The sequence below is a fragment of the Zootoca vivipara genome, chromosome 2 (assembly GCF_963506605.1).
Source record: "Zootoca vivipara chromosome 2, rZooViv1.1, whole genome shotgun sequence".
In the NCBI taxonomy this organism is placed as follows: Eukaryota; Metazoa; Chordata; class Lepidosauria; order Squamata; family Lacertidae; genus Zootoca; species Zootoca vivipara.
In genome coordinates this window covers 99,691,539-99,719,348 of record NC_083277.1, presented here as the reverse complement: position 1 = coordinate 99,719,348, position 27,810 = coordinate 99,691,539, and the positions used below count along the sequence as shown (strand labels likewise).

Genomic DNA, 27,810 nt, shown 5'->3' with positions numbered 1-27,810 from the left:
CTGTATCAGGTTAGGCTACTTGTGGGACTTTCAGTTTACACCTGTAGGCCTGCAGGTAAGCCACATTCCCCCATTAGTTTCCCTAGCAACACAAACATCCTGTCCGTGTTACAAAAGGAGGAAGAGCCTGGAAACAGAAAGGAGGTGGAGGGGTGGGGGAGAAAGAAATATTTCTCTTTATCAATGGGACAGCTAGACTGACCACCGCTCTTGAAATTCACCTCGCACTGGGGAATTCTAAACAGTCCTTGGGAGTTAAACGAAGTTTCTCCAAAAAATATTCCACTACAGGGAGTGTTTCACATAACCACCATCAAAGGTGGGGCAGGGAAGGTTTAAGTCATGCTCTTCAAGAATTGCTAGCATCAACTTGTGTGCCCAAAACAAGACCAAAAGGAGGACCCAACGTAAAAGGCAAAAGGTAAAATAGCTGTGCTTCTCCCATCACCACACCCCCCACAATCTGTATTCCCAAAGAGTTCCTCTAGCTCTGATCTGAAAAAAAAACAAGAACGAAATCTCAAGCGTAAATTCCAACGTTTGTAGATCTTCCCAGAGGCCTGCCCACAGGGAGATTATGCTTAGCTTCCGAAACATGTCAGATTCGGAGGGTCTGGTTATTTCAAGCTTCCATCTTTTTTGCTTTCTACAACTATATTGCATCCTTCAATGTTGTGCTAGGTCAAGAATGGTATTCTCCTGGTCAATTAGAAAATAATAATAATAATAAGTACTAGTAAAAATGTGAAGGAAAAATATATTAATAGGGAAACTAGTTCTTTTGAGCTTTGCTCTAGTATTCAGCTCTATATTGCTTTGAACAGTCAGTAAATAGCTCTTGGCGTGCTTTTGTTTTTATTTAACCTGTTTCATTACACTCAGAGTTCTCTCCTGGGAAATGTTTCTTCAAATATGCTCAAGTGATGTCTTTTATTCCTTTGACTCTGGAATCACCCAAAATATTTTAAAGAGGCCATTTAAATGTGAATCCCCCCACCTGCTCCCTGTCTCAGACCCCCCCAAAACAGAGAAAACTAAGCAAAAGAAAACACCATCATCTTTCTTCAACAGTCTGTTTAACAGAATGATGGTGTTGAAAACTGAAGATTGAGAAAGGGGTCAAGAGCATTCAGCTTTTTCCGCACCACAATTTATTCCAGAATCTGTTGAAAAATTTTCCTTCTTGAGCCCAGCCAAGTGTAAAGGCTCCAGTCACCTTTCTTATACTCTTATCTCGTCGTCTTCCTCATCCATGAAGGAGAATTCCTTTTCCGGCTGTTTAGCAGCGTCCTGCCTCGTATGCTCTGGAACGCCCTGGTTCTGTCCCCTGGAGACTAAAGTACGCTGTTCCTCTCCCACAGAGGTGCCACTGGAGATGGAGCTGCTGTCCACTGTCAGGCGACTGGTAATGCTGCGGGCAGATCCAGGGCTGTAGGTTGTTGCTCTGATGTCATCCGATTGAACCAAGGAATCCTGGAGGAGTTTGCTTTCTTGGCCAAGCCAGTGGCCTGTCAGTGCCTCCGCAGGGCCTCCCTCCCTCTGGGGGTCCTCTGCACCATGATAACCAGAATCCTCTTGCTCCCATGGGTCCTTATCCATGATGCTCAAGACATCCCCCAACATGGAGGGCCCCAGATCAATATGGAAGGACATGATGGACTCTGCGTGCTTCATGCCGTAGCTGCCCTTGGGCACTACCAAGGGCAGGTCCGTTATGTCACCAAAGGCCCGCTCTTCCAAGCCAGGACTGTGGGGCCCAGAGCTAAGAGCGGCTGCCGCACCGTTCATGTGCTTCTCTTCAGGGGTCTTCGCCTCGGGGGCTTTCTTGACAGGGCTGGAGGAAAGGCTCTTGGCTAGTTGCTTCCCACCGCTCCTGTCCGTCTCCTTCTCAGTAAGCTGAGGGAGGGAGACAGCATTCTTCACAAAAATGGCAGAGTCCCTCAGAGAGCCCAGCATATCCCGCCGGTCGCCCCGGGTGACCGACTGAGACCGCTTGCTGCTGCGGAACTTGCGTGACAGCAGGCCCGGTTTGGATGAGGAACTTGTCTCCTCGGCGGCCTCCTGTTCCGCCTCCCCAGCCTTGCTGTTGAGGAAGGAGGTGTCCCCAAAAGCATCACCAGCCCGCCCCACGTGCATGGTGTGGCGGAAGTCGCCGAGGGGAGCGCTGATCATCTCTGCCGTCAGGTCGGCCCGAGAGCGGCGCTTGGAGTTGGCGGAATTTGTCACCAGCTGCTTCAAAATAGGCATTTTGGCAACAAGCGTGAGAGCTCTTTTGCACAGGAGTCAGGGTGGTGGGGCTGGAGAGGTCCTGTTCAGTTGTGGGTGGAGCAGGTTGTACTCACAGGTAGGCCTCAAGCCTCTTGGTGGCCTTCAAACAGTCCAGTCCTAAAGCACAGACATAAGAAAGGAAGAGAGGGTTAGGTCTCCCTCAAGACAACAGAGGTACCATTTGCTCTGTTCCTTTAATGGGGGCATGAGAGGGCACCATCTACGGTGGGGCTCTCCATCCAACCTGTGGAATTCTCCCTCAGGTAATGCCTAAACCCCTCTCCAACCCTGTTCTGTTCCCTCCTCAAGTACTTCTACCTAGTTGGTGTGTTTGTATAGAAACCTCTGGGTTTGGAGTGGCTGGAATGTAATGAACTGCACAAAGGTAAGCAGTGTTAGGTGCCAAATGGCTCTTTAAACCAAGGTTACAGTCGCCAAAATGGAATATCTGGTTGCCATTTTGGAGCAAGACGTTCTCAAGTCTTTATTTTTCAAATGATGGACTGACTGTGATTGATTCTCAGCTAAATATCTGGCTCGTTCAGAGGACATTTAGAGATAGATTAAGAACTTTGAGAACTTAAAAGAAGGGAAGTCATTTGATCCAGGGACAGTCCACACAGATATTGGCCTATTCCTACCTATTTTTCTTAGCGGTGACATGGACCATTCATAACATTATGTACATACTTCACCACTATAAGCAGGGCAGTGGGAAGACAAGCTACAACAATTAACTACAGTGGAACCTCGGTTTCTGAACACCTCAGTTTACGAATTTTCGGTTTACGAACGCCGCGGACCCATCTGGAACGGATTAATTCACTTTCCATTACTTTCAATGGAAAAGTTCGCTTCAGTTTATGAACAGACTTCCGGAACCAATTACACCCATGCTTCGGGTTAAGTACGCTTCAGGCTGAGTACTCTGCGGACCCGTCTGGAACGATTAATCCACTTTCCATTACTTTCAATGGGAAAGTTCGCTTCAGTTTATGAACGCTTCAGTTTAAGTACTCCGCGGACCGTCTGGAACAGATTAATCCACTTTCCATTACTTTCAATGGGAAAGTTCGCTTCAGTTTATGAACACTTTAGTTTATGAACAGACCTCTGGAACCAATTGTGTTCATAAACCGAGGTACCACTGTATAACACTGTACACTGCTCCTGCTCAGGCTACACAGACAAAGCATTTTGGTTCCTGGAATTAATTCTGATTGTGCAGATAAGACATAACTGATAGAATTACAGGGTGTGGTATTAGTGTGTGAAAACAGTCACGATCCAATGATCCCCAGGCATGCACCTCCAGATAGTGGAGATGTCAGGCGCCAGCCATCCTGGTGCCCAGGCATCTTCACGTGGTCACAAGTGGCTGATAGCCAGGTGCAAAATGCGCCTGGCTAATTTCAAACGTTGAAGGTAAGAACCACCTCTGTTGCTCCACCCACCTTTGACTATAGCCCTGCCCACCCCTGGCACATAGCCCTGTGAGGTTACTCACAAGGGAATGTGGCCCTTGAAAAATGCTCCCCAGCTCTACCTTCTCTTGCAACATACAGCAGGGGTTAAATGTTCAAGTATAGTGCTATGTGCTGCTGTGCTCCCTGTTGTATGGGAGGCACAGGGTAATTGCTCCTACAAGACTATTCTCTTCCCTGCTATTCAATGGAGGGGGGGCGGCAACCGTGAGAGGAGAACTTTTAATTTCACCAAAAAAACGCAGCGGCACTGAGAAGGGCTCCACTAGATGCAAACCAGAAAAGGGCAGTTGTGCTGGAAGCTCCAGGGGAGGGAGTTACGTGAAAATAGCTCAGTGGGGTAGGAAAGCATAGTTCAAAGCAGGGGCATTAGAAGATGACTCCCTCTCCCCCCCCCCACGCTTGCAGAAATCTTCTCCCTTCACTTTTGATTTACTGCTCAGAGGCAATTTTGCATGCTCAGTGGAGCAGCCATCATAGGCAGAGAAAGGAACGAGGCAGTAATGAATGCCTGTCTGCTCCTAGAGAACATAGCTGAGGCGCATGTTTGCAATAAACTAAGGAATATTTGAGACAGGCACCCCCAACCCCCCCCTCTCAGAAGCATAGCTTGCACGGGGTAGAGTGCTGTTCTTCACCCATCTTCACCCGTTCCCACTCCAGATAAAGCCCTGCTCCTGACAGAGATATATCTGAAACAGAGGTCAGTGACCCCTTACAGCGTTCCTCATATCAGGAGATTTGGCATTTGGTCAGCAAACTTTTTCAGCAGGGGGCCAGTCCACTGTCCCTCAGACATTGTGGGGGGCCAGACTATATTTTTTTTGGGGGGGGGAGAGAACGAATTCCTATGCTCCACAAATAACCCAGAGATGTATTTTAAATAAAAGCACACTCTCTACTCATGTAAAAACACGTCGATTCCCAGACCGTCCACAGGCCAGATTTAGAAGGCAATTGGGCTGGATCCGCCCCCCGGGCCTTAGTTTGCCTACCCATGGTATAGATGCTAACATGCCAACTTCTTGGGGACCTTGAGCAAAGCAGAACTATTGTCACCCACAATACACACTTCCCACAAATACACACATTCCTTCCCATGTTTTGTTTCTGTCCTGCTCTGTGGTCAAACTGGTTTCTAAAGGTTACCTTTAAGCAGTGCCCGGGGGGGGGGGAGCCGAAATTATTGCCAGCAACACAACCAGCACTGTTGCAATCGATGCCAATCAGCTGGTTGCTCTGGGCACCTACTGGTCAGTGCCAATGCCTTGTACCTAGTAAAATGTTCTCCGTGCACCATGCCTAGAGCAATGTAAGGGTTTGTTGTTGTTGTTTTTTAAAAAAGGTTATATGAGTCTGCCATATGAATGTAGAACTATTCGCTTTTTGTGTGCAGTCGTTAAAGGAAAGCAAATCCACACTGGCTTCCTATTGCCACATAGAATTACTTCACTGATTGAACGAAGATTTCTTGTTTGATTAATTTTTAAATTCAATTTCTTTGAAACGTGTGCACTCCCCAACACAAATATCCTCTTCCTTCTTGGCGGGGGGGACGTGGACGTGTGTGTGTGTGTGTTTGTAAGGTGGTAGAAAGTTCCCTTTGGCAATGAAACAGACTAGAAGGGAAATTCTAGCACTGATTATATGGATCCTGTGGCTTGTAGGGAAAGCAGCTATAATTAAGAAAGGCTTTTCTCCTTGCAGGTGTCCCCCATTCCAGTTCAATGTATTGACAGCATGCTACTGATACTGGAGAAGCGTCAGTAATCCCACTAGCAAGAAATCGCCCCACTTGTTCAACAAAAGTGATTTACATGCAGCTGCAGGTATCAATGAAAAGCCAGCATATTAAAACAGCCACGTTTTCAAAAGGTGGTGGGGTGCACATTCAAATAGTAAAAGAAAGAAAAAATAAGCCTGATAATGCTAAACTGGCTAGTATCAAAGTTTTTAAACCCAGAGGAAAACAAAAGTAAATCAGCAACTTGTGTGGATTTATGAACAAGAGATCACACCACCCAAACCAGCCCAGCTTCCTCCTTTCACAAGCTAGCGCGCATTCTGAAGCTGAGATACTAAGACCTGATCTAGTTATACAAGACAAATTATGAAATAAACTGGATAATCATTAGCCAAGAAGCAGCTCCATTAGGCAACTTGTCCAATGATTGGCCCATGGCTAATTTCCTTCCATTGTGCTCCAATGGTAGGTAGCAATTCTATACCTACCCACTCAGGAGGGAGTCCTATTGATTTCAATGGCACTTACTCTCAGGTAAACGGGTACAGGACTGCACCACAAGACATGGTTCTCAGCAACTGTCAAATTAAAACTCTTCCCTGCGTTAAAAGTTAATTCTATGGGGCCTCTGCACATGGTCCGACCATTTCTGACCTCTCTAAGAGTTATCGCAACAACAGTAGGTATCACAAAAGTGTGCCCCTGCCGTTTTTTAAAGCATAATTGTGCTGCAGCAGATCCAAAGCAAGCTTCTGCACTATTGACACGAGTTGTATCAATTATTAACATGGGATGCCTTTATCGTTACCCTTAAGTCATGAAGGTTAGAAGCAAATACCCAGAATGGCAGTGAGTGTACCCAACCTGGAACAAAAAAGAAAAAGGAAAAAAAGGTGGGGTAGCAAGTCTCATTCCGCTACAAACAGCTGCCTCCTTACCATGAGCTGACAGTGCACAGGAGAACTATAACATATTCCAGAATACCAGAACAAAGAAATACTCTTGTCATTTTGAACTAACAGTTCACCAGAGGCTTTGAAGAAGACTAAAGTTAAGGGGGAAAGACATCCAAGAACACAAGAGTGCTGCCAAAAAAGGTATAAGATTTTAAGCTGTGACTCACATATTTCTGCATTTTCTTTAAAAAATAAATAAAAGCGCAGTTCACAAGGCTGGCTAAGGCATCCTCAAGTTGTGTGTGTGTGTGTGTGTGTGTGTGTGTGTGTGTGTGTGTTGAGCTACATGGGGGAAGGAGAGTGAAGACTCTTGGGATTTTGAAGAGAATAGAAAGCAGACACACAGATGCTGAAGGAATTGAAAACAGACATCAGAGCAGGCCATGAAAGGGGACTACAAAAGAGAGAGAAAAGCCAGCCAGATCCGGAACAAGCCAACAGCCGACACACAAACTTTTAAAAGAACACATGCTTGCATCGTTGATACAGGAGGACAAAGAGCTCGCCACTCACAAAACGGGGAGTACGCTCAGACTTTCTCCACTTATCGTCATTTTGCCAACTCCATTGAAACTGAAGCAACATAGGGAAGCTGCTTTATAATTGTGTCAGAACTTCGCTTTATCTTGCTCAGTCTCGTCTACATGGACCGGCAAAGCAGCTCTCCTGGTTTCAAGCAAGGGCTCTTTCCCAGGTGGGCCTACCCTGGAGATGCTGAGAAAGGAACTTGAGACCTCCTGCAATCAAGGCAAATGCTCTACCCCTGAGCTTGCAGCTATGGTTCTGTGCATCTTCATGGTCAAAGCAACCACACAACATTAGCAGTGGGAGCACTCACTCTCTCCTCCATTTAAACAGAGGGCAAACCGTTGGCTGGGGGAAACCTAGCCAGATAGGCAGGGTATAAATAATAATAATAATAATAATAATAATAATAATAATAATAATAATAATAATATATTTTTATTATAGGCTTAATTTGTCCTTTGTGATGTCACCGGGGGAGAAGAAAGCCTGCCCCATTCCCCCCCCCCAAGATACTGGAGCAGTAACAGAAAGTGGGGTGTGTGAGAGTGAGTGTGTGAAGATTTGATACAGCTGCAGTTTTGCCAAATTCTCACAGAAAAGCAATGGTGCTGGCAAGGGTTGAGAGCAAAGGAGCCTGCCTCTAGGAAAGAATGTGGGCTGAGGATCACCACTCTTCATTCAACCACTCTGTCAAGCCCATGTGAAATGTGCCAATTTAAAAACCCGCAAGTTCTGCATTTTACTATTGGGGGGATGAGCAATTTGTGGTCTGCAAGCTCTAGCAGTGGGTAGGTGCAAATCAAAGCACGCTTTCATTCCAACCGAAGTTACAAAAGCCAGTTGAAACTGACGCTTTCAGGAGGCGGAAGAGAAGTTCAGATCTGAGGATGCATGGAAACAAATATAGGAGTCTCACTCTGCCAGCCTCAAAAGGGCTCGCTTCAGCTTTAGCTCTCATTCCCAGCTGTGAAAGCCAAGAAGTCCAATTGCAAACAATCTAGATCAGGCTGCAAAACCTCTGCAGCATGAGCTCCATGTATGCAACTGGCAGAGATTTTTGTGGGGCTGGGAGGGTTACTCTGTGCAACTATACACAAAAATACAAAATGCATACTGGCAGAGTTGAGCTTTTTGAGGATCTCAGCTCTCATTACATGCCCCCTGCCCACAAAACCCCCTTAAGAGTATACAAAGTTAGTTTTGCCACTATAGTTTAAAACCATGTTGATGGCAGCCTTAATCATTTTCATGTGGCTTATGTATTATAATCGGGGCAGAACTACATTGAGCCTGCTTAAAAAGCTAGGCACAGCTCCTACCTGAAACTTATGAAAATTTCCTGCAGATTAACTAGGATAGAGGTACTGAATTTTCTGTTTATGGTAACTTGGCAAACATTTCATGGTTCCCTATGGTTACAAATAAAAAAATAAAATCTACAGTGGTATCTCGGTTTAAGTACACAATTGGTTCCGGAAGCCTGTACTTAACCTGAAGCGTACTTAACCTGAAGCGAACTTTCCCATTGAAAGTAATGGAAAGTGGACTAATCTGTTCCAGACGGGTCCAAGAACTCAACCTGAAGCGAACTTAACCCGAGGTATGAGTGTAATTGGTTCCGGAAGTCCGTACTTAAGCTGAAGCATACTTAACCTGAAGCGAACTTTCCCATTGAAAGTAATGGAAAGTGGATTAATCCGTTCCAGACGGGTCCACGGAGTACTTAAACTGAAAGTAGTCAAACTGAAGCGTACTTAAACCGAGGTATGTCTGTATTTTTAATAGGGACGTAAAGCTTTTGAGAACACAGATCAAACTCTGCCACTCAGCCTGAATACCGTATTGGAGTAGGAGGCCAGAGGGCCGGAGAACGAAGAGGCCCTGCTTTCTTCCTAGCAGATGTCACCACTCAGCTCCTGTTTTTGAAGAGAGGATTTGGGTACCACACGGCCGTCAGCAGTCTACACCAGCCAGACTGCCCGCCATCATATCAAAGCAGAGAGGTAATATCTTCCCATCAGTACACAGGAAAAGATTTCCGTCAAGCAGAAAAGCGGGGGGGGGGGTATTTTTGTTAATAGCACTCCGACAGGGCCGTCTTAAGCTCATCGGGCGCCCAGGTGCAGGGATCCCTCGGGTGCCCCCCACTCTTTTTTTAAAAACAAACAAACAAACAAACAAACCGGGGACCGGCCCGCCATCACCTCTACGCTGTGTTTCATTGGTAGAGCTGCTGCCATGTGGCGTCACCTCTACCAATGAAACGCAGCGCCGGGGTGAGGCATGACCCCAGCACTGCGGAGCGGAACAGGGTCCTAGTGCCCCATCTCTGCTCGTTTACCTCTCTCCCCTGAGCGGCGCGGCTGGCGGGCATCCAGGAGGAGGGAAAGGGAGGCCGCCGTGCAGCTCCCACACTTGCTGGGGTGCCCCTCAGCACCCCGCACCACTAGGGTGACTGGGCGAGCCGCCCCTGCACTCCGATGGTCCATCTCCCCAAGGCGGCAAGTGCCCTTCTGTCAATCAGAGACCACCTGAACTAGCTGACCTTCAGCGCTGCTATGCTACACATGGGGAGGCCAGAAACCTATTTGTAAGTAGCTACATCTGGACCATGGCTACATGACCTGGAAGCTGTCGGCGGACGAACGCCGGCTCCCTTGGCCAGTAAAGCGAGATGAGCGCCGCAACCCGTGTAGTCCGTGACTGGACTTAATTATCAGGGGTGCCTTTTAAGTTTTTACAACTGAATCGACTGGAATGGTTGTATTTTCTTCCATGCACCTTTCTCTTCCTGCCTTGCCTGCTCGAACCTTCTTTTTAAATAAAGCCTCTTAAAGTGATTGGGGGTGTGTGTCCTTGTGTGCCTTTTGTGTGAGATTTAAAAGGCATATATGATGTCACCACTGATTTTTAATCTTGTATTTTTATATTGTTGTAGCGAGAGAGGACTAAATAGCTGACTGCTGGCAGCAGGGGCAAAAGTTAAAACAAAAATCATGGCTGAACTGGGCTTTTCGCTGACGCAACACCTTTTTCAGTTCGAACTGAGGCGATTCTCCCGGGACAAAGTTGCCCCTGGGCAAAACTCTAGAAAAAGAGCGGCCTAACAAACCAGCTTATGCTTCCCCTAGATGCATTTTCACTAAGAGTGGTTGGGTGGGGAATGGTCAGACGGTGGGGGGAGTAAAGCAGGGCAACGATCCATAAAATCATAGAATTGTAGAGTTGGAAGGGACACAGAGGATCTTGTAGTCCAATCCCCAGCAATGCAGGAATAGGGAGCATTACATCCGCACCTACCGCACCCCTTTCCTCTGCCCCTGAGCTATCCAGATTCTTCAGCAAGGTGCCCCATTTTTCCCCTTCCCATCATGTAACCTATGAAGTGTCTCCTAAGCTTTGCGCTCTCTCCCTCTCAACAATTTGAACGGGCAGAGGGAAAGTGGAGTGAGGAACAGGTTATTTCATAAAGGAGCTGCCAGCAGAGCCCAGCCACGGCTCTCTCACTCCTCCTTGCACCGCTTGAAACAAGGGTAGTAGTAACAAGGGAGGCACACAAACATGCCGGAGAGACAAATATCATTTTTAGAACAAGGAAGGTGAAGGGCACAGCAAGACCGCAGAATGTAGTGTTAGGGCACAGGATGCAGCTTCCTGGGAATCTCAACTTTCTTTTGAAAAGAAAAGCTAGCTTCTCGTCCCCGTGACAAAGATATTTTGGAAGATTAGTGGTGTGGATGTGGCTACTGATATTGTGGATGCCAGCACAGCAGTCAAGCAACATTCCCAATGGTGGCAAGCTTTTGCTCCTCCACCCCCCCCCACTGACTAGCAAAAAGAGAACAGATAGGCTAGCAAAACGAGAAATCACTCAATTAAAGGCATTGCAGAACTTAAGATTGGTGCAGAACTTCCAAGTTTTAATTTAAAAAGAAAACCCAAAGCACTGCTTATATCCCCCCCCCTTCTGAAAAGGTTTCAAAATGCTGAGCCAGGTATGTTATATCCAGCTGGGAGATTTACCCAACACGCTTCAAAAAAAGTGGAGTCTGGCCCTGGGCTGGCTCCTAAAGCAGAGCTTTACAAACGTTTTCATGTTGGTGACACACTTTTTAGACACTCATCGTTTCGCGGCACAGTAATTCAGTTTTGCTAGCAAACCAGAGGTTAAACTAACCCCTTTCCAGCCCCAGGAGGAGCGCGAGGAGCATTCGTGCGACACAGTTTGGAAAGCTTTGCCCTCAAGAGACTACAGTGGGCTTTGGAAGACCCACATCACAGAACATGCAGGCTTCTCCTTCTGTGACAATCTTGATTGCCAATGAATAGCAGAGGCTTCTGATGGTTGCAAGAAGTGCTTCAAGGCACACAGCGTTCTCCTTGCAGCTTGATCTGAATAGCAGCCTAATTCTATGTTCCACAGCCCCAGGTTATAGGAGCAGGGTTCCAAACAGGGTGGCATGACATCTGAAACAGGCAGCTGCTCTCTAATCAGCAGCCACCTTATGCGTCCGCCATTGTTTCTAACAACTGCGCAAGTGCACAGGTGCAAGTGGAGGCACCCAGGCTACCACTGCAGGGGCATAGCTCCCCCTCCACTTTTTACACATCTCTGCTAGGAATCAAACCCCAAATAACCACCTTAAAGGCAAGAAAAATACAGACGATTGTGACTGGCTCATTCCAACCCTCTACCCTGAAGGTGGCAGTTCAGCATATTCTGGGCTCTGTATAAGGATTTGTTAACAAATGAATTACCTATTTAATATACAAGCCGGGGACAACCTGCATTTCAGTGAAGGCTGAACACAAACCTCTTTACCAAGATGTTTGTTTCCAGGACCCATCCTATTGCTGCGCTTGTTTTAACTGTTTTTAGTTTTAAGCTGGCAGGGATCTGCTGGTGAATGGCAGGTGATTAATAATAATAATAATAATAATAATAATAATAATATCCTGGAGAGCAACATGGTGCCTGTGGGTCATATCATGAGCTACAATGGTCAACAACCCTGAGTTTCTTTTCACTCATCCCAGTATCGGCTGCTTAGATACTCCTTCCATTTCGATTGGCCAGCAGGCATGGAAATGAGGGGGTAGAGAACCATCGGTTCTCTCTGTTGATGGTGTCCAATTAGAGCCATGTTCTCTTCACCCAGCTGCCAGCAGAACATTTCTAATTGGACACCGCCGGCAGAGAGAACAGTTATAATGGGTTGCTGCCAACAGGCATGTCCACTCGTCTGAGGTTTCAAGTGAGCATCTATGCCTGACAGCAAGCCCTGCCCCCCTTCCCAACCCAACCCCGCAGTGTTAATGGAGGAAGGAAGAAAAATGGAGCAGGCCGTGAGTGTTTAGGAGAAAAAGTATGTCCAGGGGTATGTGAGTGATTGAGGAGAAAGAGAGATTGTGTGTGTGTGTGTGTGTGTGTGTAAAAAAGAAAGAAAGAAAGAAAGAAAGAAAGAAAGAAAGAAAGAAAGAAAGAAAGAAAGAAAGTAAGTTTGCATTCTGTGGAATGCGTGGTTTGCCTAACAGACCTTTTTTATGTAAAAAAAAGGTGTTTTATAAAATGAGCACTGGAGTGGTTTTGCATTTCGAAGCTCAGACTGTACACCTTGCGCTCAATTCCTTGTATTCTGCCTTGCCAATGTGCTTTCCCTGAAACAAGCATTGTGTGGCTGGCCATGCACACCGCAGTCACCATTTTGTGAATGGGCACGCCTACCCCATCCCAGCTATTTTGCGATGGTGCCCGCAACACTCTCAAAATCCTGCTTGTGCTCATGGGCCAGAAAGTTGGGAGAACTCTTGGTGCAACGGCATGCTTGGACTTAGGCTGTTTCGGGGAGTGCATGCACTCAAGAGTGCGCATTCAGCTCTTGCAGGTGACACGCATGGGAGGCTCCAGCAAAGGCCAGCTCCTTTGCAGTCCAGCCAGCTAACAGGAGAAAGAGTGTATAACCACAGCAATCCATGTAAGGCTACACATCTATTTTTGTATTGTAACCATTGGAGCGTTCATCAGGTGGGGAAGGAACCACCTTTTCAAAGACATCTCCTATGTTTACTATTAAAGATTCCCCCCTAGAGCTTCAACAAGTGGCATGCAACTTCCATGAGAAAAATGCCTCAAGGGGAGCCTCTCCTAGTGACATAACCCATTATAAGCAAGTACGGACAAAATAATTAGTTACTCAGAGCAAAAAATGACGAAAACTAGGGTGTCTAGCATTGCAGTCTCTCCCAGACAGGAAAGAGTCACAACTCCATCTGTCTACTGCAGAATTACAGAAACAAAACAGAACACCCAACGCCAGGTACATGATGGGTGACAGGGTGGAGGGGAAGAACCAGTTAGGCTAGGTAAATAGAAAAATCTGGCCCAGTGATAACCTTAGGAATGGCCCTGCAAGCATTGTGACTCAGGGGGTGTCAGTGTTTATGGTTAAGTATGAAGAAGAGTCAACATTGAGAGGGATTTGGAGCCAGACATTTGCTTCAAGGCTCCTCTTCAATATAATGCATCTACAATACAGTAATAGCCCGGCAGATCATATGAAGTAAGCTGGTTGATTTCACAGAAGCTTCCAAGGAAGAGACCAGACAGTTTTGCCTTCTCCAAAAACAGAAATGGACTAGATCAAATTAAGTATTGAGTAATATTGTAAGGGGAAGTAGAAACATATTACTATATATTAACCTGCACCACTGATATGTTGGGACGCAGGTGGCGCTGTGGGTTAAACCACAGAGCCTAGGGCTTGCTGATCAGAAGCTCGGCGGTTTGAATCCCTGCAACGGGGTGAGCTCCCGTTGCTCGGTCCCTGCTCCTGCCAACCTAGCAGTTCGAAAGCACGTCAAAGCGCAAGTAGATAAATAGGTACCACTACAGCGGGAAGGTAAACGGTGTTTCTGTGTGCTGCTCTGGTTCGCTAGAAGTAGCTTTGTCATGCTGGCCACATGACCTGGAAGCTGTACGCCGGCTCCCTAGGCCAATAACGCGAGATGAGCACCGCAACCCCAGAGTCGGTCACGACTGGACCTAATGGTCAGGGGTCCCTTTATCTTTACTGATATGTTATAAGAGGAATGGGACAGATACACCACATGCCATGTTTGTTTACAATTCTGTATTTGTTTTTGGCTATATATATACATCAATAAAAACCTGTCTAGCAGAAGAAGCAAAAGTTTATTATTTGCATACCGTACATATTTACTTTAACAATTGTTGCCTACATTTATCTTAAAAAGCTACTGAGCTAAGCCATTAGTGGCCCTATTTCATAGCAAAATGGCACAAGGCAAGGCTATAGGATTTGAACTCAGGTCTGCATGCCATGCAGATCTCTCAAGCTTTATGGCAATCCGAGTTACAGCAAGTGAATCAAATTAGTGCTCAACTCCATGAAGCAGAAAGAGTTACTTGTCTGTAATGGTCCACTCTCATACCCTTTCATCTGCCATCAAGACATGGGAGGATTTCAGATGTGGGCAAATGAAAACTGACATTCCACACACTACAGTAGCAGAGCCACAAGGATTTCCCCCCAGTCTTCTTCCAGCTACATCCCGTTGATTCTCCTCTTTCCCCCAGGGTCTCCCTGCTCACCTATCACACATTGTTTGTACCAGGGAAGGGCAGAAAATGGAACAGGAAAGCTAAAGGGACCTGATGTATCACAACACTTCCCAACAAGACTGGTACACACAGTGCAAGGTTACAGAAAAATGCAGATTTATGAACCTGTTTGAGTTCCAGGTCTCAACACCGGTTCATCAACATTTACCTTGAAAGAGCCTGCAAGACACAATGTTAGCAAAGCTGTTTAAAGTTGTCGTTTTAGATGAATGCAATAATCAAACCTTTGGGACTGCTGCAAGCCCAACTCTGGAAACTTGTGGTGATGGGCAGGTAATAAATCTAATGAAGTGTGCACATCTCTAGCCACATTTAGTCCAATTCTAACATATTTGCTCACACTTATCAGAAGAGGAAAGTCGAATCGTCCATAATGAAATGCACAGATCTCATGTTCTGGAGCCATCTAATAAAGACTTTATTGTAAGACAGTATTATACTGTAATACCATTAGGGACAATGTGAAAGCATTCTGGACTCATTGCCCTGTGCACTTATGGCTCCAGGGGACAGCTCAATAGTCTTGCACCAAAGCCTCCTTACCCTGGTGGATGAAGAAGTTTCCCACTCAACCACAGCAGCCTTTGCCTTTTGTATGACACCTCCCTCTCGCAGAAAATTCAACCGTGCAATATGTTATTCTCCTTAACTGGAGTTAAAGTTCCACAAGGATCCAAAGAATGAGACATACCTGGAGGTTGTTGTGTTGCACACTTCCTTTACTGCCCAGTCTCATGATCTATTAGTAAAGCAAGAGAAGAGAAACTCCCCCTTCTACCTCTTTATTTGGGGCGGGTGACAGAGAAGAGAAAAGAATGGAGCCTCTTGTCTCCGTCTGCAGTTGAGCAACAACTGAGACAGGATCCTGTGACAATCACGCTGTTACTTGGAGAAAGCTAGAGGGTAAGTGAAGCTTAACAAACCATCCCCTAATATTAGAATCTGCCAAGAAAAGCTCCATTGAATGCCAAGACATTATGAAAAAAATTTAACAGGCAGCCCGGCTGGTGGCCAGTTTCGAGGTCAGACAGTCTATAATATTGTGTTAACCCAATGTATTGTGTTTGGAAAGCTTGATCTAGTCAGTGGGAGGGAGGGAGATACATGGATGCTACATTGACCAGTAAAGACACTGAGTATGTGGCCCCCAAAGGACTGTCAAAATTTGCTTAAAGCAGAATATAAGCATCCCGTAGAATGCAAGAGGCATCCCTTATTCTCAGCACTGTCATTAAGTCTGTCTGCTCCCCCTCAAGTCTCCTAGTGTTGTTTTGGATCTTCTTCATGAAGACCCCTCAAGAGTAGTCAGGCAGTCATCACAGAACCAGGACAACTCTTCCCCCCTTTTGCCATCTCAATTTCTCTTCACCCTACTAGAGCAGTAGCCTGCTTGCCCCCACCCCATTCAAGATATTCATAATGGACTCCTGGACCTGCTCGTGTAATGTATGTAGACCAATCTTTGCTCCCAAAGTCCACTGAAGGTTAGAGGGGCAGACAGAAGAGTTAGGGGAAGTAGGATCTGGGAATCCTACAGACATCATTTCACAACTCAGCTGCTTCCTTTTCTTTCTAGGAACACATCTCACATAAGCGGCACTTCACTATATCCAGTCAAGCATTGCATTCTTGTGGCTTAGAAAGCCACAAACATGGCTCAGATACAGGAAAAGAGGGAGAGAAGGGGAGAGGCACCAGATTATAATTTGAATTTTAAAAAGGATAGCATGGGGACAGTGCTCCCAGAACACAACATTTGTTGGTGTAAAAAAAGCTGAATTGGTGATTTCACAAAGTTAAGTTAAACAGATATACAAGAATGTATTGTTTTGGGTTTTTTTCCCTTCAATTTTTAGGGTGCAGCTTATTTGTGGGTGCGGCTTATATTTGGGCCAATACGGCATACAGACATTCTCCATGCTCCCCACAGTAGTCTCTAAGATCCTGGACAGGGAAAACTTGATGTGGATGAGAGAGAGTCACATGGCTAGGTCTTGCAAATGCAACTGCCAGGATAGAGATAGTTCACCATGGGGAGAGTGATTTGTAGCAGCGCTATCAACAGAAGGAAGCCAAGGCAAATATCATAAAAGGTGTGTGAAAGAGGGGGTAGGAACCATTTGGCCTACTATGGTCCTTGTCAAAAGCATGACTGTAGCCCAATATCTGCTCTCTACCAATTGCTTTCGAAAGGGTTTCATGGCAATAATGTAGTTCTTAACGGGAAGGAGATTTCCCTGGGGCAATTAAGAGTTGCACAAAAGCATATTCCCATGCTGCCAGAACAGCACTTCGGAGCTGAAAAGTGGCACCAAAAATAGGTACCAATTTGCATGGGGTTTCTATACAGCATGCACTCTCAATTTTGCTGGCTTGCCGCTGTGTGGATTACCTGTGCTAGCTTGCTGCTGCCCCAGTGTTTACCTTGCAAGGATCAGATATGTTGAGCCAGGTGCAACAAAAAAGGACGAGCAGAAGCCTGCAGGCAAAAGGGATATCCCAAGGAAACAGGAGTTCAGGAAGACATTGCACTTTTCTGTGTTCTGAGATCTAATAGTCTAGATGGCCACAAATGCCCATTTATTGTCAAAGCTACTTGCCCACTCCATAGAGGTGAATCGGAGGTAGCCAATGTGGTGCCTATCACAATCACATGCTGTTAGACTGCAACTCCCAACAACCCTAGGGGGGGGGGACCCCTGACCATTAGGTCCAGTCGTGACCGACTCTGGGGTTGCGTGCTCATCTCGCATTATTGGCCGAGGGAGCCGGCGTATAGCTTCCAGGTCATGTGGCCAGCATGACAAAGCCACTTCTGGCAAACCAGAGCAGCACATGGAAACGCCGTTTACCTTCCCGCTGTAGCGGTTCCTATTTATCTACTTGCATTTTGACGTGCTTTCGAACTGCTAGGTTGGCAGAAGCTGGGACCAAGCAACGGGAGCTCACCCCGTCACAGGGATTCGAACCGCCGACCTTCTGATCAGCAAGCCCTAGGCTCAGTGGTTTAACATGCTGTTAGACTGCAACTCCCAACAACCCTAATCATTGGCAATGCTGGATGGGGCTGATGAGAGTTTTAGTTCAACAGCATCTGCAAGGGCAGCACACTGGTTATTATCCCTGAATTCAGGGGTGCCTCTTAACCTAAGGAATGCCTGGCAACACTCAGAAGCCCAGCATTCCTGTATTACATGCACACAAGTGAATCCCATCTGAAGAACCTGAAGCTCAGGGGCAGAGCACCAGTCTTGAATGCAACTCCAGTTAAGGCACCTCAGGAGCTAAGCAGAGGTCTTTCCCCAAGTCTAGGATTTACACTGCCAGTGCAAGTAAATATGGTGAGATTGACTTAGAATCATAGAGTTGGAAGAGACCACAAGGGCCATCCAGTCCAACCCCCTGCCAAGCAGGAAACACCATCAAAACATTCTTGACATATGCCTGTCAAGCCTCTGCTTAAAGACCTCCAAAGGAGGAGACTCCACCACACTCCTTGGTAGCAAATTCCACTGCCGAACAGCTCTTACTGTCAGGAAGTTCTTCCTAATGTTTAGGTGGAATCTTCTTTCTTGTAGTTTGAATCCATCGCTCCGTGTCCGCTTCTCTGGAGCAGCAGAAAACAACCTTTCTCCCTCCTCCATATGACATCCTTTCATATATTTGAACATGGTATCATATCACCCCTTAACATTCTCTAAACATACCCAGCTCCCTAAGCCGTTCCTCGTAAGACTTGTCTGATTCAACAGAAAACTGCCTCCTATATTTGTATGGCATTTGTGCTTTTTATATTCAGGAGGGTGTATCTTGCATTGTGCTCTCATTACACACACATTTAAATCTCCATCATACTCAGTAAAATCATATGACAATGTTCTAGAATTCTGGAAGACAAGTGACAATAATAAACTGCGGGTAACAAAGGCATCCGTTGCAAAGGGGAAAGTGGGCCCCATCACATAATTTGCAAAGTAAAGGGCAAACAAACTCTTCTTTAATGAGAAGGTCATATCCTTATTCTTTCCTCACTTTAAACTCCTCCGTCAGAGCAAAGTTTGTTCAACAGGCTAAACAATTTGTATTAACATGCCCTGTGTTTGTTCTTGCTACCGAGAGGCCTACGGTACTTAGAAGTGAAACACAAAATGCACTTAGCACAATTTCCGAGCACAATTCAAAGTGTTGGTGCTGACCTTTAAAGCCCTAAATGGCCTCGGTCCAGTATACCTGAAGGAGCGTCTCCACCTCCATCATTCTGCCCGGACACTGAGGTCCAGCACCGAGGGCCTTCTGGCAGTTCCCTCGTTGCGAGAAGCCAAGTTGCAGGGAACTGGGCAGAGGGCCTTCTCGGTGGTGGCGCCTGTCCTGTGGAACGCCTGTGGAACGCCCTCCCAACAGATGTCAAAGAGGAAAACAACTACCAGACTTTTAGAAGACACCTGAAGGCAGCCCTGTTCAGGGAGGCTTTAATAGATTACTGTGTTTTATTTTTCTGTTGGAAGCCGCCCAGAGTGGCTGGGGAAACCCAGCCAGATGGGCGGGGTATAAATAATAAATTATTATTATTATTATTATTATTATTATTATTATTATTATTATTATTACACCAGGGGGGTGGCACTGCCAGGTATCGGCTGAGGGCCATGCCCCACTAGGGGCCTCCTGCCAATCCCTGAATCCTCCTGGTGCTTCTTGTTCACCTGCCCTTGTCTAGCGAGCAGTAAGAGCAGCAACTGTAATGAGACAGTGTAGTGTAGTGGTCAGAGGGATGGACTATAACCAAGGAGGTCCAGGTTCAAATCCACACTGGGTGACCCACCTCTCAGCCTGATGAGGCTGTGACGATAAAATGAAGTGGAGAGGGAACTATGCACATTACCTTGAGCTGCTTAGAGAAAAGGTTGGATATACAGTACATGTACAGTGGTACCCTGGGTTAAGAACTCAATTCGTTCTGGAGGTCCGTTCTTAACCTGAAACTGTTCTTAACCTGAGGTACCACTTTAGCTAATGGGGCCTCCCGCCGCACAATTTCTGTTCTCATCCTGATGCAAAGTTCTTAACCCGAGGTACTATTTCTGGGTCAGTGGAGTCTGTAACCTGAAGCATCTGTAACCCGAGGTACCACTGTAATATATAAACATAACTATTTCCCTCCCTTTCTGGGAGGAGATACAGAGTAGGCCCAACGAGAAAGGCAAGTGGGTAATAGCAACAGCTCTGGCGACGACGGCCAAGCCCGGGTTTGGGCTCAGGCTCTTGAAATATGGCAACCCTAACAATTTTAAAATATTGAATTCTTAATTTTGGGTTCAAAAAATGAGGGTCGTTTTATACATGAGGGCATCTTATACACGGAAAAATACGGTACTTGCCCCATCCTGGTCACAAGTAAGGACACATCTGTTCCACTGTGCTCAGGTACATAATCCCAGCGAGTAGGGTTGCCAGACTCAATAGAGGACAGGACTTCTGTGCCTTTAATTGCCCTGCTCTCTTTTGAGTCTGGAAACCTTAAAGAGAAACCAGCAGACCCTTTGCTTGGAAATTAAACAAAGGGTCTGCTGGTTTCTCTTTAAGGTTTCCAGGCTCAAAAGAGAGCAGGGCAATTAAAGGCACAGAAGTCCTGTCCTCTATTGAGTCTGGCAACCCTACCAGTGAGAGGCTACCTCTCTTTCACGCCAGACTTTCCCAGTCAAGAACAGGCCCCGTTCTGCACTTGCCCCAGAACAACACCCTGAACTTTCCCTCGTCAGCGACTGAACGCCTGGCTAGGCCTGGAATTAAGGGCCTGCAGTAGTACATTTTGGTTCACAAGGCAGCACTTTGTGGGAGGAAAAGGTCATAGGAGCTGAGCTTTGATCAGAGTCACTAGAGCAAAAGACAGAACCTTCACTACTGCCCACAACCCTTCAGATAGATTAAGAGTTTCATCTAACATGAGAGAAGGGAGGGGGCAGGGTAAGCAAACAAAAGTCCTCTTTATTTACTTGGTTTTATATTGTTGTTTTTGAAATAACCTTTGCTGGCAGCGCAGGAGATCTCCTTCCTCCCACAAATGCCCGCAACCAGAAAAATCAGGTACAGGCTATCTTTTAGGTAAGTCACAGCATTAATAACACTACCTGGCTTTTGAAGACTGGTTCTGTTTTAATGGCTCCTTGAAAGATTTGGTTTGGGGTTGGTTCTGCTACACTCTTAACCCCCAGGCTGCCGCCACCGCACCAAATTTAAATTGCATTATCAAGGCCTTTTTATCAGAATTCCTGCTAGCAAAAAGAGTGAAAAGATTACCTTGAGTTTCCAATCCTGCCCTGGGATTTTAACTGGCCTGACCTCAATTCTGACCTGCAGACAGGGATCTACATATGGCAATAGAGACCAAAGGGCAGAATGGGTGTGGAATAAGTTGCCCTGGCAGGCTGTTGTGGTTTGGGCAACGATTGCTACAGAGAGGCAAGCATTGGAGGTTTCCATTTCAAACAGACAAAAGCTATGCAAACAAACACTTCAGATCATTGATCAGAAGAAACTGCCACTCTGCAGAAGAGGTGAATCAACTGACCAGCAGTGAAAGTAAACAGTCCCTTTCCAGAAGGCTTTGCTACGCAGTAAGAAAAAGCATGGCTGGTGATCTTAAAATGAACTTAGGTGAACTAAACCTAATAAACTGATTACAGAAGGCTTAATTACAACTCCCAGTTTGTTTGTTTTTTAAAATCACCACCCCTCGAGTAAATGTGTTGGCATATGAGAAAACCTTGCACTTTTCCTAAAGCCTCTTTTCTGAAAGAAGGTAGTTCTTCATTTGCTGTCTCGTCCAGTTTTAAAATATGCCAGTTAAAATATACCAGATCCAAAGCAACTTAAAAATAAATAAATCAGGACCCACTAGTTTTGCTAGAGATGCAGGTTTAAAAGGTGTACCAACATCAATTTCAAAACATGAACTGTTCATTTCAGTGACCTGCAGGTTCTGTTAAAATGCTGCCACAACACAAACACAAGAAAAAAAGCTTATTGATCTTACATTAGGGAGACTTTATATTATACTTCATATAGGATCACTATTGCTGAAGCATGAAACCCTATATTGTACTGGGAAAATGGGTCTCTGCACTGCCATGAAGTATTGTACTTAGATGCTCTCCAAAATTTCTTTCTTTCTTCCCTTCAAATACAGTAACTGGGAGCCAAGCTACGGGTCATCCAGGAGTTTACACCTTTCAGACCTTAGAAGCTGCCTTTAGCACTACATTCATTTGGGGACTAATTTATTTACTTGTTTATTTGTAAGGTGGCAGGACTGTTACAGTAGCCCACCTTAAGTCTGGCTGCTGGGCACTTATTGCAAGACCAAGGGTCTGAAGGTCAAAGCCACACACTGATTAGATCAAAACAATTAATTTGTCAATTAAAAATTAGACAAAGGAAAGAGGGAGAAGGTGCACTGACTTTATTAAAAACAATCTGACACAGAAATGAATTTTGCTTTCAGCAGAAAGGTGGCCGAGTCCATAGTCACTAAATCTTGTTAACCTCTCCAAATAATCAGGGAGCAATTTTTTAATTAACTCTCTTGCAATAAATGCAATGATTCTATTAAATGTGCATCCTTAGAATTCACTACTATAAGATGTTAATGAATCCTAGCAAACTCTCTAGTCACATGGCAGATTTTACAACAACCTCCACATACAACTATGAAAGGCATCCATGTGTGTTTGCTCTGAAATATCCAAGCATCTTTTGCCCCCCCCCCAGTCTAGCTTTGCTCCACCTGACCTGGTTAGGCCCATGAGAGCTGCAATCAAGCTTCTCAAAGCCAGGTGAAGCCACAGTCTACTGCCTAGAGATAGCAGGCAATCTGCTTAAGATAGCAAGCAGCTCAGGACGCTGTTTATTACTGTTTCGGCTCTGAACAAACATACCAAACAATGATCCTCAGAATGCACTGCTCAGCAGAAGCCCAATCGTGTCAGCAGAGCCAGAACCATTTTAAGTGACCATCCCCCCAAGGCACAATAACCTGTAGTCGGAACAGGCAGGAAAATCATTGCAGCAACACACTCTACTCCGGTCGCAATGTACAGCCTAGGATTTACTACCTCTTCTAGAGATTAAACCTGGCCACTGTTCACTCACATGGGGTATTTTGGGTTTGAAACATGCATCGATTTGAAGAACTGACCAACAACTAACAATTAGTCAATCACTCTCCAGGCAGCTCAGCTGCAGAACGGCCTGCTCAATCAGCAGACAATACAGCCAGCCCATTAAGGAAAATAATTACAGTACTCCTTGATTTTTTTGATGACGCTTTTTCCAATGAAGGCAGAGGTTGGGGTTTTCTGGTTCCACACCCAATGAAGTTATTTCAGGATGTGTTATTATGTTGGCCTGATCCAGCCACTGGTATGTATGCAAACAACAGTTAACACATTTCCATAAGGAATTTCCATAAGGAATTACTTGCTGCATCATATGGCCTGAAGCAAAAACCATCCATATTCCCAATTTAAGTATTATCAGCATCCAAATCTTTGTACTAGACAGAATGAGATTCCCAGTTACTTAGCTATTTACACATTTCTGGTCTACAAACTTTAACAATGTTCTGTGTAGCAGCAGTGTTGACTACTCATTAACACAACAGACATGCAGATATCTGAATCTTTTACACACTGCAGCTGGGTTGATTTGGTAGCAAACATGGGACCTTCCAGATGTTCTGGATCACAATTACCATCATCCTTGAGCTGAGCATGCTAGCTGAGCATACTAGCTGGAGCTGATGAGAGCTGCAATCCAACAACATCTGGAGGACCTAACATTGACTACCCCTGCTGTAGAACATAGACTGGCAGTCCAGCTGAGACTCTGGTCAATTTAAGAAGCAGTTATGCTCAAAACCAGGCATCCCCAAACTGCAGCCCTCCAGATGTTTTGGCCTACAACTCCCATGATCCCTAGCTAACAGGACCAGTGGTCGGGGAAGATGGGAATTGTAGTCCAAAACATCTGGAGGGCCGAAGTTTGGGGATGCCTGCTCAAGACCACTACTATTTTCTTAACAGAGAGGGAGAAAACCGCACCCATTGCTGATAAGGCCACAAGCATTTTGGAAGGGTGGAAGCAAGGATGTCAGCACCTGTTCCTCCCCAGCTTGTGCAGCTCTCTTCAGCAACATATGCAAAGAGGGCCATTGAGAAAGTTCACAAACAGCACTGCTCATCAGCTACTACACATTCTTTGCAAGGGGCATTTCTAGGCTACAAAAAAGGCTTTTGGAGCACTGCACGGCAAGGCTAGCTGGATCTCCTGTGCTATTATGTCATAGTGTTGCACGCAAGATTGATTTATTCTCTTAACCAACTTTCAAGCTTCTTGTCAACCAGGAGTTTCTACTTCTTACCATGAAAAGAAAGGTCAAGCCACAAGGAGGTTTAAGAGTTCAAGCCCATTTGCTATTTAACATCTAGACATTAGAGGCCATGCTCTTTCAGGCTTGGAACTTGCCTCCAACCATTTACACTTTCCAGCATCACACACCACCAGGCAGAAGGGACTTCACAAGCATACATTACAAAGTTGAAGGACCCATTTCTCCTGCTCTCTGCACCCCAGAAGTGTGCACTCCCAACTGCTTCACGTAGCTGGAATGCAGCTTCACTACTGGAATGCAGGACAGGCCAGTGTTAGCCCAGTAAGTGTTATGACCCAGATGGATGTTCTAGATTGCGAGAAAGATAGAACTATACTAGTTTTGTTTTGTTTTTTAATAACTGATGCCTTGCTATATGCTTTAACTTTTCTTCTGATCCTTAAAGTGCTGGATGGAATGCAGAATTCAAGACTCTCCAACCATAGCCAAAGCTAGCACTAAGATGGCACACACATCACTTTCCCACATAATGAAACTTTAAAACACTTCTACAAACAGGTTGCACAGCAAAATCACTTTGGGAAACTTAAGCAGAGCTGGCCTTATCATTAGGCAAAGTAAGGCAACTTGTCTCAAGCAGATGCTATAGCAGCTCCTATGCTATTCCTCCTAAGCCCCCATTCCCCTCTTTTGGAGGATAGAGTTGTGAATGTTACATGGCATGTCCTGTCCCACCCAAACTATCAAATCAGTGCTGATTCAAAACTGCCAGTTCAGTTCAGTTACCTTATGGGGAGGGCAAACCTCTTTGCCTCGGGCAGCAAAACACCTTGGGCCAGACCTCAGTTTAAATTATGTTGTATACTATGCATTGTAGAACTCAACAGCCATCCTAACCTCCCCCCTCAAAAAATAGGTCAAAATCACAGAGACCTTGATGGAGTTAAGGTATCACTGTGTCACTTGACTGAACAGCTCAACCAACAGAAATCACCAAGGTTTATATTGTTTATTGCTCCCTACTGGTACTTGCACACACAAAAGATGGCTGTGCCTGTGCGTTTGCTAAATAATTCATAACATCTGGGGACTGCTGGCCTAAACATTTGCCAAATCTTGCCACAAGCATAGAAAGGAGCATCTCTGTTCAGGCTCACAAGTTAGGCACACAGGCTTATTCAAGTAAGCGTGAAGAAGGCCACCTTGGAATCAGCCCAGAAAAAGAAGTTAAAACTACAGTTAACAGGACAAGTTTATCCTTGTCTATTGCAGGAGGGGAACGAGAAGCTGCACAACAGAGCCGCTTATAGAGAACTTGGCAAGGCAGCATGAAATTCAAGCAAGCAGAGGGAAGAGAAGCGTAACCCTAGCAGTTTCCTTTGTCTGGAACTCTAGTTCGGAGCTTTTTGTGAAACTGAATTTCAATCAGTCCCATTGGGTGGGAGGCAGCAACCCTCTCTCACCCTTGAAACAGTCGCAAGGGACTGCAGAGCACATCGTCCTCCCATGGTAAAAGGAAAAAAGGAATACTATTCTTCCCCCCCCCAAAAAAAAAGGGGGGAGATGAAAGAACCTTTTAAGGCTGGAAACGATCGATAGGCAAGAAAGCATAGTAGTCTCTGCAGCTGTTGCTTTGGGGTAACAGACTGGTTACAAAGTGGGCTTTTGGGGGGCGGCAGGGAGAGTTAGTTAATACAGCCACTGCCTCCATACCTCAAAGCAACTTTTTGAGCGGGTGCAGAAATCTAACACAGTATTCCAAGTCACCCACTACTCTTTTCAGTGGAGACAGAAAAGCACAGATTTCAGAGCCACACTCACAAACCTCCTTCCTGCAAAAGCAGAGACACCCTACTTTTCAAACGCCTCCTTTCCGAAGTGGCCTCCCTTCCCTTTGGATCCGCACAAGCTAAAGCAAATGCTTCAAAGCCTTGCAAGCGCGCCTGCCAGCAAAAGTTGTCGACCACCCCTTTGGGGAAGAATTTCCCACGCTGATCCACGCAGAGGCCAAAGGAGAGCTGGTTTGTTTGGGCTTCTCATTTGCTTTAGGATTTAGCACTTGCCAAAACTTCTACTCGCTCCTTCCAAGCGCGTTTATACCTAAGCAAACTCCAGGATTGTGTGCGGCTTCCCGCAACTCTCCCTCTCCCTGGCTCGCGCTTTGGTCTCTGCGCACAAACACACAACACACACGCCGAGCTGCAGTACTCATCCCCGAGTCGTAGCGTTCATTCACGGAATTTTAAAGAGACACACTCGCTTTTTGTCGAGACAATGGGAAAACCTCCCACCGACAAGAATAAGAGGCTAGCTAACTGGATCACCTCGGCGAGCGTTCGCACTCTCCAAATGCCAACCCAATTAGCCTCCTCTTTGCCCAGCTAGGATGATCAAAACCAAATAGCGATTCCAGTCGATTCTTTCCCATGCTCTCCCTCCCCGCCCTCGCCTCCCTCCGCTCCCTTTTCCTCCCTTGGGAAACGGCATTGATGGGAAAGGGGAGAGATGGGAGAAAGGGGGGCGGCGGCCAATCAATGGGTTGCAGATGCATTAGCCCAGAAAACAAGGGCGGCTCGTTGCCTTCCAGCCCTACAAACACTTGCAGTTCTGCAAAAAGCCGCTCCTTATTTTAGAAAGTCCAGTTCTGCAACGCTGCGCTTTGCGAGGGGATTTTGTCCGAGGGAGGAGGAGCTCTTGATAAGAAATTCCCTTGTTCTTGTTTACAGAGATTTCTCCACACGCACCTTTTTTATTGCCTTTCTTTTTTAAAAAAACAAACTATTAAAAAAACTCCAGAACGTCATCTGTAAATAGCAAGGAAGCAACGGAAAGGGGTTCCAAAAGCAAACGAGAATCTCTGAGCTAACCAAGGGTAAGGCAGATGAAAGGGAGGCGCTTTCTTCCTAATAAGAAGAGGGCAAGGCACTCCCTTCCCGCAAAATCTCCCTGCAAAGGGAAGTTCAGAAAGCAGCGGCAGCAAGGTTAAGTAGACAAAGATCCTCCTGGCAAGGCAGGATTTTCCCTTCTTCCGACGAGCACCCTTTACCCCACTGCGCCCCACGCCATCCCTTTCCCATATACATGTACACACCCACCAAGCCCTCAGAAGACACCTGGCGCCTCCCTTCGCCCGTTCCCGTCTGCTCCGAGGCCAGCAAACCAGGCACCCCGCCCCTTCGCATCCGTACCTACTCGGGACCCCTTGGCTCGAGGGGAGGGCTTGCTATATGTTACCGGCTCAGCTGCTTCGTTGCTCCGTCCCTGCATTTCCACCCCATGCCCGCGCCTGCCCAGGGCTCCCCGCCGGCGCGTTCCTCTCCGGCTTCAGACTGCTCAAGCCCATTCCCTCCTCCCCCCCCCTTCCCCGCCCTGCCGTCCCAGTCACCGACCCGTCTGTGACGTCGCGCCACCCAAAGGCCAATAGGCGAAGGCAACGTCATCAGGCTAGTCCAGGTCTCCTCCATTCAAAATCTGAATGCCTCGCTCCGGCTCTTCCCGGTGCCTTGTAGAGGTGGAGGCGGAAGGCAGGGCAAGGGGGGGGGGGGAGAGAGAGAGCGAGCCAGAAAGGGAATGACATCGCTCAGCCTGGCTAATGGGGTTTCCTGAAAGTTCAGGGCTTTTGTGGGATTTGTGTTGTTAAGCAGGCGAGCCCACGTTACCCGAAGCCCTCTGCAAACTCGGCGTCGTCGGAATTAGCTTGCCATTGTCTCAGCGAAAGGCATACTTATTAACATGATTATTTTTTTCCCCCGGCATAGGAAGTGCCGAGGAGTCCCTGAACAAAAAGGCCAGCAACAAAA

At 46.3% G+C, this 27,810-nt stretch overlaps 1 protein-coding gene across 5 annotated transcripts; it reads right to left on the bottom strand.

Annotated features, from left to right (window-relative positions):
• Positions 1-208: 208 nt before the first annotated feature.
• CDC42EP4 (CDC42 effector protein 4) lies at positions 209-27,337 on the bottom strand. Of its 5 annotated transcripts, none has more exons than XM_035104089.2 (2): positions 27,199-27,337; positions 209-2,385 (listed from the first exon to the last, which is right to left on the bottom strand). In XM_035104089.2, the coding sequence occupies exon 2, from the start codon at positions 2,245-2,247 to the stop codon at positions 1,222-1,224; it is 1,026 nt and encodes a 341-aa protein (XP_034959980.2). In that variant the 5' UTR covers positions 2,248-2,385; positions 27,199-27,337; the 3' UTR covers positions 209-1,221. The 5 variants fall into 5 exon arrangements, with proteins under 5 accessions (XP_034959980.2, XP_034959982.2, XP_034959983.2 ...); XM_035104091.2 differs by having other exon boundaries at positions 27,203-27,337; XM_035104092.2 differs by having other exon boundaries at positions 27,245-27,337.
• Between the last annotated feature and the right edge of the window lie 473 nt (positions 27,338-27,810).